Below are 14,647 nucleotides of genomic sequence, written 5' to 3'. Positions count from 1 at the left end.
AGCTCGCAGAGTGTATGGTATATTTCCAAACATCACGGTCAGGATACTTGCACGTAAAACCGGATATAGTCATGATCCATTGCTTGGCGGTCCATGGACCATACTATGAATATTTATGTAAAGTAAAGAAATGCCCAACAAATATGTGTGCAGGTGGTGCTATGGGGTACCAGACCATTTAGTAGATATTAGCTGTTTATGAAAATCTGCAGAGTCAAATAAAAGGCATTGATGCCTTAAGTGACATTGCTAGAGACAAAGACAACTAGTGAACGAAGTAGCAAGTAAAGTAACCGGGGGTGGGGAGGGGGGGGGGGTGGGGTGGGGGGTGGGAGAACATTCAATATATGTCATAGTTAATAAAGGCTCTGTAAGAGAAAACTCGATAGTATTGAAGTCAGCACTGTGAGTATAGTGAATACCACCGATGATTCATCGACGCCAGAATGAACCCCGACAGAGACGACCAGAAGCAATAGATATATGGTCAGCAACATGGAGTTATGGCAGAACCAACACAACAGTAGAGCAGATGATCAACAGATCTAATACAATTGTTTAAGGGTTTTGGGTGGTTTTCCCTTTGTTCCTTTATGTTTACCTTTAGAAACTACACAGGGTAACTCAGCTCAACGGATACAGTGTGAGTCACCTAACGTTACCGCTGGATATATTTCGTAAACCACATCAAATACTGACAAACCGATTCCACAGACCGAACGTGAGGAGAGGGGCTAGTGTAATTGTTTAATACAAACCATACAAAAATGCACGGAAGTATGTTTTTTAACACAAACCTATGTTTTTTAAATGGAACCACGTTAGTTTTGTTAGCACATCTGAACATATAAACAAATACGTAATCAGTGCAGTTTGTTGCATTGTAAAATGTTAATTACATCCGGAGGTATTGTAACCTAAAGTTGACGCTTGAAACCTCCGAGGGGCGTTTCATAGGACGTGGAGGACACATAAATTGGCCTGCCCGTTCTCCTGATCTTACACCTCTGGACTTCTTTCTGTGGGGTACGTTAAAGGAGAATGTATACCGTGATGTGCCTACAACCCTAGAGGATATGATACAACGTATTGTGGCAGCCTGCGGCGACATTACACCAGATGTACTGCGGCGTGTACGACATTCATTACGCCAGAGATTGCAATTGTGTGCAGCAAATGATGGCCACCACATTGAACATCTATTGGCCTGACATGTCTGGACACACTCTATTCCACTCCGCAATTGAAAACGGAAACCACGTGTGTACGTGTACCTCACCCGTCATGGTAATGTACATGTGCGTCAGTGAAAAAGACCAATAAAAAGGTGTGGACGTAACGTGCTGTTCCAGTCTCTTCTGTACCTAAGGTCCATCACCGTTCCCTTTGGATCCCTACGTAATTCGGTACTCTCCGATACACACGATCGAACAGCGGAGGAGTGGTACTCAAGCGTCAACTTTAGGTTACAATATCTCCGGATGTAATTAACATTTTACAATGCAATAAACGGCACTGATTACGTATTTGTTTATATGTTCAGATGTGCTAACAAACGTAACGTGGTTCCATTTTAAAAAACGTAAGTTTGTGTTAAAAAACATACTTCCGTGCATTTTTTTATGGTTTGTATTAACCAATTACACTAGCCCCTCTCTTCACGTTCGGTCTGTGGAATCGATTCGTCAGTATTTGATGTGGTTTACGAAATATATCCAGCGGTAATGTTACGTGACACACCCTATATATATATAATAGCGGTATCAAATTCGCTTTTTAAAATGGAACTATAGTAATTTCTGTTTCTAGTATCGTCGTTCTAACATAAAAGGTTTCAGTACCATTTTACGCTTCAAAATCCGATACCTAATTTCGGAGTGAATACAATACTTGGGACTTAGGATATATATATATATATATATATATATATATATATATATATATATATATTTTAACAAGCAACTGATTGCTGTTTGACGCAGAAGGTCGTCATTTCATACCCAAATATGGAAATACGTCATGTCTGACATGGAGGAAACAGAGTTTCACCGCCACGAAAACGGTATATGCGTAAAAGAGCTCTTAGTCTGTGGTTCACGTGTATCTAGTGCTGGTTAGTTTGAAAGACATAAATGAGTTTCACAAACCAGGAGAAACTAGATATGCTACTTCTTGACGGAAAATGCAGAAGCAACGCGAACAGAAAAGCTGAACCGTACAACGGTATCCTGACAGATGTTGTCCAACAAGAGTGATAGCATGTGCAACAAATTATAATTGGAAGAGCAGTGGAATACTATGCAGAGGGTAAGGAAAACGTCCATCGATCGAAGCGAACGAAAGAGATGTTGCTCATACTCCACAAGTTAGCTCCAGAGAAATTGCGAATGCCTCTAAAATAAGTTAGTCCACCGTTCTTCGCATTTTATTTGCAGCTTCAGTCTGTATCACATGTCACTTTACCAGCAGATATTTTCAGATCATGGAGAGCTGAATGTAAGAAATATGCCTTATTGGTGAGCTGAAAAATCTGTACTGACTGATGCAGGCTGCACATCAGAGCCATTGGATCGTGACTGCTTGGTGGTGGATTATTGGATGTGTGTACGTGATTGGTCCTTACTTCATGGTAAAAAATCTTGTTAAAAGATACTCATAATTTCACACTAGCGTTCCACCGGCTCTCCAGGAGGGAGTACCATTTGAAATACGTTGATGTATGTGGTGTCAGCCCGATGGGGCACGGATCACTTACTACTCACTTGTGACTAGAAAAGCGCTCGCCCAGCTCTTTCCAGGACGCTGTGTAGAATGTCAAGGTGTTAGCAGTTGGTCTCCACATTCACTTGGTTTGACACCACACTACATTCTTCTGTGGGATAAGTAGAAAGAGGAAGTCTATGCACAGTTTCCAACGACTTAAGAGCAATTAAAACATAGCACTTTTGCACCATGTGAAACAACATCCAAGGGATCTCTTTAAGCTCTCCCGATGTTCTTTCACCAGCGATTGCAAACGTGTTTTGCATTATATAGTGGTCATTTCGAACCGTTGAAATTTTAAGGGAGCGTTTATGACCACATTCTTTCCTATTTTTTTTCTGTTATTGCTGCTGAAGTAATTTTTCAATTAGGCTCACGAAATGGTGTTAATACCTAACATTGTTTGTACTTCAGTTCCGTTTTACAAACACATTCAGTTTCAGGGTTGAGAGCAGAACTGTTACCGTAATTACCTAGTGATTCATCCCTAGATGGCACGTACTTTGCCATCCAGCTGGTGTGTCAGTCGACCTTCATGTTGCCAAGTGTGATTAGTATCAGTTTTAAACGAAATTTTTCTTCGATATTTCATTTTTGTAAGTAGTCTGTGTTAAGTGCATCGAGCTGGAGTGCAAATTAGCATGATGCACCAGTTCCGTATAACATTACAAACTTCCACCAAAGACAGCAGATGGTTTATACTCTAAGCAAATGAAGCATGTTTTAAATATCATAATTTCTCCGAAACTACTAATCGGATTTTGACGAGTGTTCACCGCTGAATTCGCCTCCTTTGGAACTATGCCACTGGAAGCATAAATTACTATAGTTACATTTGGAAAAGCAAAGTTGATATCCATATATCTATACTCAATACAGCTATGGCCAACGGTATCGTCGCAGTGGTAACTCCGGTTCCTGTCAGATCACTGAAGTTAAGCGCTGTCGGGCTGGGCTAGTACTTGTTTGGTTGGCCATTCGGGTCTATCTAGCGCTGTTGGTATGCGGGATGTCAACTTAACTACCGCTACTACTACTACTACTACTACTACTAACGCTTCTGAGGGCAGTTGAGGAACTACTTGATGCAGAAGTTGCGTCCCCTGTCGCGAGAGCCTACAACGGCTGGGAGAGCGGTGTTCTGACGATATACCCCTCCAAATGTTCGAATGTGTGTGAATTCCTAAGGGACCGAACTGCTTAGCTCATCGGTCCCTAGACTTACACATTACTTAAACTAACCTATGCTAAGAACAACACACATACCCATGCCCGAGGAAGGACTCGTACCTTCGGCGGGAGGGGCCGCGCAGTCCATGACATGACGCCTCAAACCGCGCGGTCACTCAGCGCGGCTATACCTCTCTATATCCGCATCCAGTGACGCCTATCAGCTTAGAATGACATGGCTGTCGGTCGGTACCGTAAGGCCTTCCGAGGCCTTTTCGAATGGAGAGAGAAATATTGCTACGGACAGAGACAATATGTCTTTTAACTAGGAATTCTCACAATTAATGTGTGTGGAAAGCGAATTATAATGTCTTAAACTGTTCAGCAAATATCCGATGTGCACAACTTAGATTAACTACATTATAGATCAGGAAGCGAATGTTTAATCACGGTTGCACACAAGATCCTGTAGCTATGTGGTAATACCATCAGACTTGGACTCTAGGTGGTCGGTGTCGAGATTGTAAGCGATAGCAAATACGTAAATGATGATCAACGGCATGAGGATGCAGAAGGCAATTGAAACCACTGCATTAAAGACACACAATGTGCGTCCACAGGTCATGTGGTCCGAACTGAAAAAAAGGTCATGATGACCTCTCTATTGACATGAGGATGTAGAAGGCAATGGAAACCACTGCATTAAAGACACACAATGTGTGTCCACGGGTGATGTGGCCCGTAACTGAAAAAAATGTCATGATGACCTCTCCATTGGCACATTCGGATCTCCGGGAGGAGACTGCCTAGAGGGAAGTGATCATGACAAAAACATTGAAAAAGCAACGAAAAGATAAAGGTCTACGAGTCGGAGTGTGGAATGTCAGAAGTTTGAACGTGGTAGGGAAGCTAGAAAATCTGAAAAGGAAACGCTAAGACTCAATCTAGATATAGTGGGGGTCAGTGAAGTGAAATGGAAAGAAGACAAGGATTTCTGCGATTTCTGGGGAAGAGTAAAAGAAAATGGTATGCTGGGAATAGGATTCTTTATGGACAGGAAAGTTGGACGGAGAGTGTGCTACTGTGATCAGTTCAGTGATAGGGTGGTTCCCATCAGAATCGACAGCAAACCAACACCGACAACGACAGTTCAGGTACACATGCCGACGTCGCAAGCCGAAGAGGAAACGATAGAGAAAGTATATGAGGATATTGAAAGGATAATTCAGTACGTCAGTACGTAAAGGGAGATGAGAATCTAAGACCCATGGGGGCCTCCAATGCTGTTGTAGGGGAAGGAATAGAAGAAAAGTTTACGGAGGAAGAAAGGTTTACTGTTTCAGGAATGAGACGGAGAAAGATTAATTGAGTTCTGCAATAAATTTCAGCTAGTAGTAGCAAATACTCTGTTCAAGAGTCACAAGAGCGAGAGGTATCCTTGGAAAAGGCCGGGTGATACGGGAAGATTTAAGTTAGATTTTATCATAGTCAGACAGAGATTCCGATATCAGATATTGGACTGTGAGGCGCACCCAGGAGCAGATGTAGGCTCAGATCACAATTTAGTAGTAATGAAGAGTAGGCTGAAGTTCAAGAGAATATTAAGATAGAAAAAATGCGCAAAGAAGTGGGATATGGAAGTACTAAGGAATGAAGAAATACTCTTGAAGTTCTCTCAGGCTATAGATAATGCGACAAGGAATAGCTCGGTAGGTAGTCAGTTGAAGAGGAATGGACACCTCTAAAAAGGGCAATCACAAACAAAAACATAGATACAAAGAAGGTAACTGCAAAGAAACTGTGAGTGACAAAAGAGATACTTAGGTGATCGATGAAAGAAGGAAATACAAAAATGTTCAAGGTATTTCAGGAATATAGAAATACAAGTCACTTAGACATGAAGTAAATAGGAAGTGCAGGGAAGCTAAGGCGAACTGGCTGCATGAAAAATGTGAAGAAATCGAAAAATAAATTATTGTCGGAAGAACGGACAAGGCATATGAAAAAGTCAAAACAACTTTTGGTGAAATTAACGGCAATGATGATAACATTAAGAGTGCAATGGGAATTCCACTGTTAAATGCAGAGGAGAAAGGTGATAGATGGAAAGTAAATGGTTCAAATGGCTCTGAGCACTATGGGACTTAACATCTGTGGTCATCAGTCCCCTAGAACTTAGAACTACTTAAACCTAACTAACCTAAGGACATCACACATATCCATGCCCGAGGCAGGATTCGAACTTGCGACCGTAGCAGTCGCGCGGTTCCGGACTGAGCGCCTAGAACCGCTAGACCACCGCGGCCGGCAGATGGAAAGTAAATTGAAGGCTTTTATGAGATGGAAGACTTGCCTGATGACGTGATAGGAGAAAAAGCAGCAGTTGCTATAGCAGAGATAGAGGACCCATTATTAGAATGAGAATTTAAAAGAGCTTTGGAAGACTTAACATCGAAAAAGGTAGAAGGGATAGATAACATTCCAACAGAATTTCTAAAATCGCTTGGGGGAGTGGCAACGAAACGACTGTTTACGTTGGGGCGTCGAATATATCGGTTTGGCAATGTACCATCTGACTTTCGGAAAAACATCGTCCACACAATTCTGAATTGTACAATAGCCGACAAGTGCATGAATTATCGCACAATCAGCTTAAAAGGTCATGCATCCAAGTTGCTGACAAGGATAATATACAGAAGAATGGAAAAGAAAATAGAGGATGTGTTATATGACGATCAGTAGGTTTTAGGGAAGATAAAGGCACCAGAGGGGCATTTCTGACGTTGCAGTTTATAACGGATACAAGCCTAAAGAAAAATCAAGAGACATTCATAGGATTTGTAGACCTGGAAAAAACGTTCGTCAAAGTCAAATGGTGCAAGACGTTCGAAATTCTGAGAAAAATATGGGTAAGCTATGGGGAGAGACGGGTAATATGCAATAAGTACAAGAGCCAACAGGGAATAATAAGAGTGCAACACCATGAACGAAGTGTTCGGATTAAAAATGTGTAAGACAGAAATATAGCCTTCCGACCATACTGTTCATCTATACATCGAAGAAGCAATGATGGAGATAAAAGAAATGTTCAAGAGCGGGATTAAAATTCAGGGTGAAAGGTTATTAATGATAAGATTCGCTGATCAAATTTTTATCTTCAGTGGAAGTGAAGGAGAATTACAGCATCTGATGAATCAAATGAATAGTCTAATTAGTACACAATATCGGTTCAGAATAAATCGAAGAAAGACAACCGAAAAGAGAACAGCGTGAAACTTAATATCAGTGGCGGAGGTACCGTAGTTGATGAAAATGAATTCTGCTGCCTAGCCAGCATAATAACCCATGATGGATGGACCAAGGAGGTCATAAAAAGCACTGGCGAAAAGGGCATTCGTGGCCAAGAGAAATCTAATAGCAACAAACATAGGACTTAATTTGAGGAAGAAAGGTTTGAGAATGTACGTTGGGAGCACAGATTTGTATGACAATGAATCATGAACTATGGGAAAACCGTAACACAAGAGAATCGAAGCATTTGAGATGTGGTGCTACAGATGATTGTTGAAAATTAGGTTCACTGATAAGTAATAAATGAGAAGATCTCCGTAGAATGGGTGAGGAAAGGAAGATATGTAAATTCTGAGAAGAATAGGGTACAGAATGATAGGACATTTGTAAAGACATTTGGATCTAAAAATTGTGGAATACATCCAGCAAATAATTGAGGACGTAGGTATCGAGTACTACTGTGAAATGAAGAGATTGGAACAGGAGATGAATTCGTGGCGGGCTGCATCGAACTAGTCGGAAGACTGACGACTTAAATAAATAAATGTTTGTTGAGTGTAGATGAGTGTAATAGATGTGTGTATTTGTATCGTGATGTACTGTTTGTGTTGCATGATAGGCCTGAGAGAAGGAAGTGGGTGAAACATTGTGGTGGCGCATAGCTTAATGCCTTCAAATAGCATGAAGGTGTCCGCTGGTATTAATGTCCCAATCCGACGGACAGATCACCGTCAGCGTTGGCACAATGCTCTCACTTCATGAGACACCGTGCAGAGGAATGGAATTTTATCTACAACTTTGGCATGAAGTCTGATGATCAGGATCTTCACGCCTAGAGAACTACCGTAGCGTACCGTACACTATCATAAGTAAGCGTAGACTACAGTAATTTTCCTAGTAGCCTTGGGCAGCTACCTGAACGTTAGGTATAATTCATACGTATCGAGCGTTACATCATTTCGATCTGTATGTCTGTGCATGCGATCAGTCTCTTACGGAAGCGGTGAACTGTCTAGAAACTGACTGACGATATATAATCGGCCGCATAACCTACGAAACATTTTTGTTCTACATAGTTATCCTCCCGTCTGTTACTTAAAAATAAATACAAATTTTTTTTTGCAAATTGTTGATTTTTAACCTGAAACAGAGGGATGTAACAGTAAAAACAAAAAAAATAAAAAATACATATTTATTAAATAACGCTAGAAAACCCAGTTTGCACAAGAAAGATGATATTTACAAAAAAAAGGTCTGACAAGTGCTTCAACATGTTTATGTTATTCGTAAACAACTTTCGCACTTACTTTAGATACTTATAAAATAAATTTTATATTTTATAGGGATATACAATAAACGAAGGATTAACACTGAACAATGTGCAATTCTAATTATGTGCGAAACAAACAAACATAAGTCGTCGGTCGGCTCCAGGTTGGTCTGCCACACATTCATTTATGTTTCTTTCGCTACCAGTGCTACCAATACCACCGGTAATCCTACCATTACTACGTCATTTGTATATTGCACCAAAACTAGCGAACGCAACTCTATCTACGCCACAAACTCTCCCTCACTTGCCGGCCATATACTGGCAGTGAAAATTGCTTCCAACACCAGTATTCGAATGGGCTATCCGTTAGTCGAACACTACAGAGCAGACGTGCGTTAACGACCTCGGCTACGGCTACGTGGCAGCTTCTTGAAAACACAATGTGTAAGTGTTATGTAGTCTTTGTTGGAAATATTTGCCTGGGGTGTGGTCTCATATGAAAGTTATAGGTTGACGGTACACGGTAGACGAGAAGGGAATAGAAACTTTTGATACGTGGTGCAACAGATTAATAACTATATTGGTAGATCGAATAACTAATGCAGAGCTACTGAATCGAATTGAAGCGAAAAGAGATCTATGGTACAACTTATGCAAAAGAAGAGATAGGTCGACAGGATACATCTTCCTTGATAACAGTTAATTTGGTAACTGGCAAAGGAAGACAGGTAAAATATGTTGACGGAGATGAAGGCTTGATTATAGTAAACGGATTCAATCGATGTAGGTTGTAGTAATTATACAGAGCTACACATACACTGGATACGCAGCCTTGGAGGGCTTGATAAGTTGATATAACCAGTATTGGGACATACAACCACCAGAACTGAGGGTGCCAATGAGTGCTACAGAAATGATGCACAATATATGCTAGACCATCAAAATTTAGTTTCAGACAGTAGCATGTGCGTCCTTATGGGTCATTTATTTATTTGTTTTTGTCCATTTATTTCAACTAGCAAGATTATTAAGTCCATCTCTTACATCCAAAGAGACATCCTTAATGAGTCAACACTACAATATGCAAACTTCATAACGTTAATAATAATAATGATGATGATAATAATAATGATAATAATGATAACAGATACAGAAATAGTGAAAGACATTTAAGAGATGTCCGTCTCATTAACGCTGAGGTAATCAATTTCTGCAGCAAGTTCTTGGCGACTGAGATTAGTGGCATCGAACAGAAATGTAACAACAGTACACAAGGAATAAAATTTGGAGAAGAAGTTGACTGGTCAGAGGAACAATGCAGAATACTGGTTTGACAAAGCCCGCCAAAATTTCTTCTCCTGTGCCATGCTTTTCATCTCAGAGAAGCACTTGCAGCATACGTCCTCAATTGTTTGCCGGATTTATTCAAATGTCTGACTTCTTCTACAGTTTTCACCCTCTACAGCTTCCTCTAGTACCACGGAAGCTAATCCCTGATGTCTTAACATATGTCAAGTCATCCTGTCTCTTCTTCGTGTCACTGTTTTTCATATATTACTGACCTCGTCAAATCTGTGGAGAACCTCCTCAGTCAATATCTTATCAGTCCACATAATTTTCAACGTTCTTATGTAGCATCACATCTAAAACGCTTCTATTCTCTTCTGTTTCTCTTTTCCCACAGTTCATGTTTCGCTACCACACAATGCTGTGCTCCAAATGTATATACTCAGAAATTTCTTCCTCAGATTAAGGCCTGCATTTGATACTAGTAGTTAGCCAAGAGAAGTCTACTAGTATCAAACGCAGGCTTAATTTGAGGAAGAAATTTCTGAGAATGTACGTCTGGAGCACGGCGTAGTATGCTAGTAAAACTTGGACTGCGGGAAAGCCGAAACATAAGACAATCGAAGTATTTGAGATGGGATGCTGCAGAATATCTGTGAATATTAGGTGAATTGATAAGGAGTGATAATGTTCTCCACAGAATCAGCGAGAAAGGAATATGTGCAAAACACTGAGAAGAAGATGGGACAGGACCTTAGGACATCCATGAAGACATCAGTGAATAACTTCCAAGGTGGTAAATGGAGCTTTAGAATATACAATTGTGTAGAAAGACAGAGATTGGAATTTATAATGTTTTCTCTGTATTCTATTGCTACCTAGGTAGCAGAATACCTTATCTTCGTCTCTTCCATGATTCTGATGTTAATTTTTTCGCTGTTCTCAGTTCTTCTATTTTTCATTACTTTCGTATTTCCTTGACTTACTTGCTGTTCAGTTCATATTCTGTGCTCATTAGACTGTTCATTCCATTCAACAGATCCTGTAATTCTTCTTCACTTTCAGTGACGATAGCAATGTCATCAACGCATTTTGTCATTGGCATCATTTCTCCTTGAATTTTAATCCCACTCCTGAACCTTTCTTTATTCCGTCATCTCTTCTTCGGTGTATAGATTGAACAGAAGGAGCGAAAGACGATGTCCCTGTCTTATACTCTTTTCAAGCCGATCACTTTGTTCTTGGTCTACCAGTCTTATTGTTCCCTCTTGCTTCTTGTACATATTCATAGAATGATCACAGAATGAAGGCATATTGTATATTACCCGTCTTTTCCTGTACCATACTCCTATTTTTTCAGAATTTCAATCATCTTGCACCATTTTACATTGTGGAACACTTTTTCCAGGTCGATAAATCCTGTGAATTTTTCTTGAGTCCTGCTTCCACTATCAACCGCGACATCAGAACTGCCTCTCGCCTAAAAGCAAACTGATCGCCGTCCAAGGATCCTCAGTTTCCTTTTCTTCTGTATGTTATTCTTGTTAGCAACTCGGATGCGTGAACTGTTAAGCTTAACGTGCGACAGTTCTCGCACTTGTCGGCCTTACTATCGTCGAAATTGTGCGGCCAATGTTTTTCCGAAAGTCTGATGCTATATCGCCAGTCTGATACATCCTGTACACCAACGTGAAGGGCCATTTTGTTGTCACTTCCGTTACCGATTTTAGAAATTCGGAAGGAATGTCATCTATCCCTCCTGCTTTATGAGATCTTAAGTCTTCCAAAGCCCTTTTTAAATTCTCACTCTAATATTGTCACGTCATCTGACAAAAAATAGGGACAAGCTAAGCAGGGATAAAAGATATGACTCAAACACTGGTGCAATGTTCGACAAAAGAAAAACAGCTGAGATAAGCTTCCCGAGAACGCTTTAGTCTTCTCTTCAATCTAGAGTTGTTTTGCGTAAGAAACAGCACTCACTCTGTCTTCAGGGCACAAGTGGCCCATCGGGACCATCCGACCGCCGTGTCATCCTCAGGTGGGAAATAGAATACGAGGGGCATGTGGTCAGCACACCAAAGAAATAGGGTGGTAGGCAATTTTTTGTTTAGAGTCGTATAACTGAAATGGAAAACATTTAGTGCTACGCAAAGGTACAGCCAAGGTGTTTGAAGTAAGCGATGTTGTATTACCACTGAGAAATGAATATGGGATTTGACATCTGAGGAGACATGTTGGGAATACCAATGACTAAGAAACCGATGAAGAAAATAGTGTGTGAGAAAATAGCGCCACCTTTCGGGTCACATCAACCCTAACTGTGTATAGGAAGAATTGTGATCAAACAACCATTTTTACGCAAGCACACTTGGGTAACTTGTGTCGTCTTGAGGTTTCACTGTTTGAGTCAAGTTGGAATATCATAGCACTGAAGATTTGGTGGAACCAAACATTAGTTTTATTTTAGGTGCAAATACTTTTCTAAGTTTGTGTACAAGAAGAAAATATTTCCTGTACTCTGAAACAATTTGTTTGTCCTAATTTACAAGCTCGTGCAACTTACGGGGAAATCTTTCCCTGTTTTTGACATGCTTATTGGGCAGAATCAAGGGGTACTGGTAGAAGTGTTGCAGGAATATCTCTACTGATCGACAGTAGTCGTAACATGAGGACGACCTGTGACTTCTTAGAGTTTAGTTTAATAAGCAGGTTTCGTGCCCATCGTGATACGGAGCTACGCGAAGAGAACATATGCGCCCTATTCGCGACCTGGTTGTTACACAAGGTTATTGACACATCAGTGTCGTGTGTGAGGAGTCACCTACTGACTAGATGAACGAGAAGTTACCTTGTGCAGCGGCGTGAGGCCGTTCTGGTCCTTGCTGGCGAGGATTTGCACGGGCACCGGGTCGGCGCTGCGCATCTGGAAGAGGGCCAGGTCGTTTGTGACGGCGCCCATGTGCACGTCCCGGATGGTACCCTGCAACATACGTAAAGAAAGACTCCATCATTCCGACGCTGCGACTGGATCTTTCAGAAGAGAGAAAAAAGCTCTTGTGAGCCATAACTTGCTTTATTCATATACGATATGTTGCAAACAATGTACCATCTGACCAAAGATATACAGACAGTCACATGAAATGCGGAATTAATCACTAGCTGTCACCAGAGGCGGATCTACCAATATAAATGGAGGCGGAGACTATAGTGTTGTCAGCAGAGAAGTGGTTAACAGCGGAACTGGTAGGAGAGCTCCATGACTTCGAAAGTAGACTAATGTCACCCAACAAACCTATTACAGGGATTTCAACGCTTCTAAAGCTGCCAAATTCGACTGTTGGTGATAGTCAAATGGAACAACCACAGTTACAGAAAGACCAGGCTGACCTCATGCCTGGCCAACAGGGACAGACGAACATTGCAGAGGATTGTTGTAAAAATGGTTCAAATGGCTCTCAGCACTATGGGACTTAACACATGAGGTCGTCAGTCCCGTAGAACGTAGAACTACTTAAACCTAACCAACCTAAGAACATCACACACATCCTTGCCCGAGGCAGGATTCGAACCTGCAACCGTAGCAGACGCGCGGATCCGGACTGAAGCGCCTAGGACCGCTCGGCCACACCGGCCGACGAGTGGTAGAAAAAATTGCATGAAGTCATCAGCTAGCACAATCACTGTGCATAGAGAGTTAAGCACAATGGGGTACGACTGTCGAGCAGCTTCTCGTAAGCCACATATTTCTGTAGTCCATGCTAAGCAAGGCTTGAGGTGGCGTAACGAGCGACGTAACTGGACAGTGGACAGCTGGAAACGAGTGATCTGGAGTGATGAATGATGTTATACTCTCTGGCAATCTGATGGAAGGGTTTTAGTTAGGGAAAAGCCTGGAGCACGTTCCAACACTATAGAGGAGGTGATATATCGGTATGGGGGTGTATTTCATGTTTACAACGTGTTCGCCATGTTGCACTTAAGAAGGGTGTGAACGCACTTTACAGCATTGTATATTGCACACAATAAGGAAGATTTCGCAGACGATGATCACATGAGTAAGACAATGTACGCTCTCGTAAAGTAGCATCTTTGAGGCAACGGTCTGTGGCGAATAACATTCCTAAAATAGATTGGCCTTCCTAGAATTCCAACCTGAACCCAATGTAACACATTTACGATGAGTTAGTTCATCAACTTCTCTCTAAACGCCGGCGATCTTATCTGGTTTGGGCTTTTGAGGAAAAATGGGCTGCCATTCTTCCACGGACATACCCCAGGAGAGTCCAAGCCGTAATAAAGGCGAAGGATGGATGCTTCCCATATTAATGTCCAATAATAGGTGTCCGAATACTTCCGATCAGATAGTATATCTCGATACAAGTAACCTGTTCCAAGCTAAAGGCGATAGTTTAAAGGTTTGCTTTGATGATAATGTTTATTATATTTGTTTTGGTATGCTATTACTAGTTATATTAACTCATTAAAACATCGATGCAAATGCGTTAGTCACTTTTGGAATACTTTGATTTGGCAAAATGCGAGTCCAGATTTGTAATTTATGAATCAAATGCAACATTTATATATTTATGTAATGTTTATTTTTGGTTCTGATAGTTTTTTTCGTGATTTTTGTAAGTTTTTAGCCCTTCCATCACCTTGTCATCTTAGTTGGATGAATATAATACAAACATGATTTTCACTTGAAAAGAACAGGAATCTTAGAGTGCCTCAAAAATTATTTTGAACTATTGAATCGTCCTTAAAATTGTTTCGAAGTGTCATTTCCAACTGTATAAATGATACTTACATAATAATATTTGATCCAAAAGACAGTTCTAAATTCTGACGTTAAGTTTGGTT

General features: G+C 40.9%; 1 protein-coding gene across 1 annotated transcript in view; it reads right to left on the bottom strand.

The window, feature by feature from the left end:
• Positions 1–14,647, bottom strand: part of LOC124606083 — a 375,104-nt gene that overhangs the window by 270,455 nt on the left and 90,002 nt on the right. Inside the window, exon 3 of the mRNA XM_047138048.1 lies at positions 12,636–12,767. Coding sequence (XP_046994004.1) covers positions 12,636–12,767 — 132 coding nt within the window. The remainder of the gene's footprint in view (positions 1–12,635; positions 12,768–14,647) is intronic.

The sequence above is a fragment of the Schistocerca americana genome, chromosome 3 (assembly GCF_021461395.2).
Source record: "Schistocerca americana isolate TAMUIC-IGC-003095 chromosome 3, iqSchAmer2.1, whole genome shotgun sequence".
NCBI lineage: Eukaryota > Metazoa > Arthropoda > Insecta > Orthoptera > Acrididae > Schistocerca > Schistocerca americana.
Note: the sequence above shows the minus strand (reverse complement) of the source record. Positions and strands in the feature narration are given on the sequence as shown.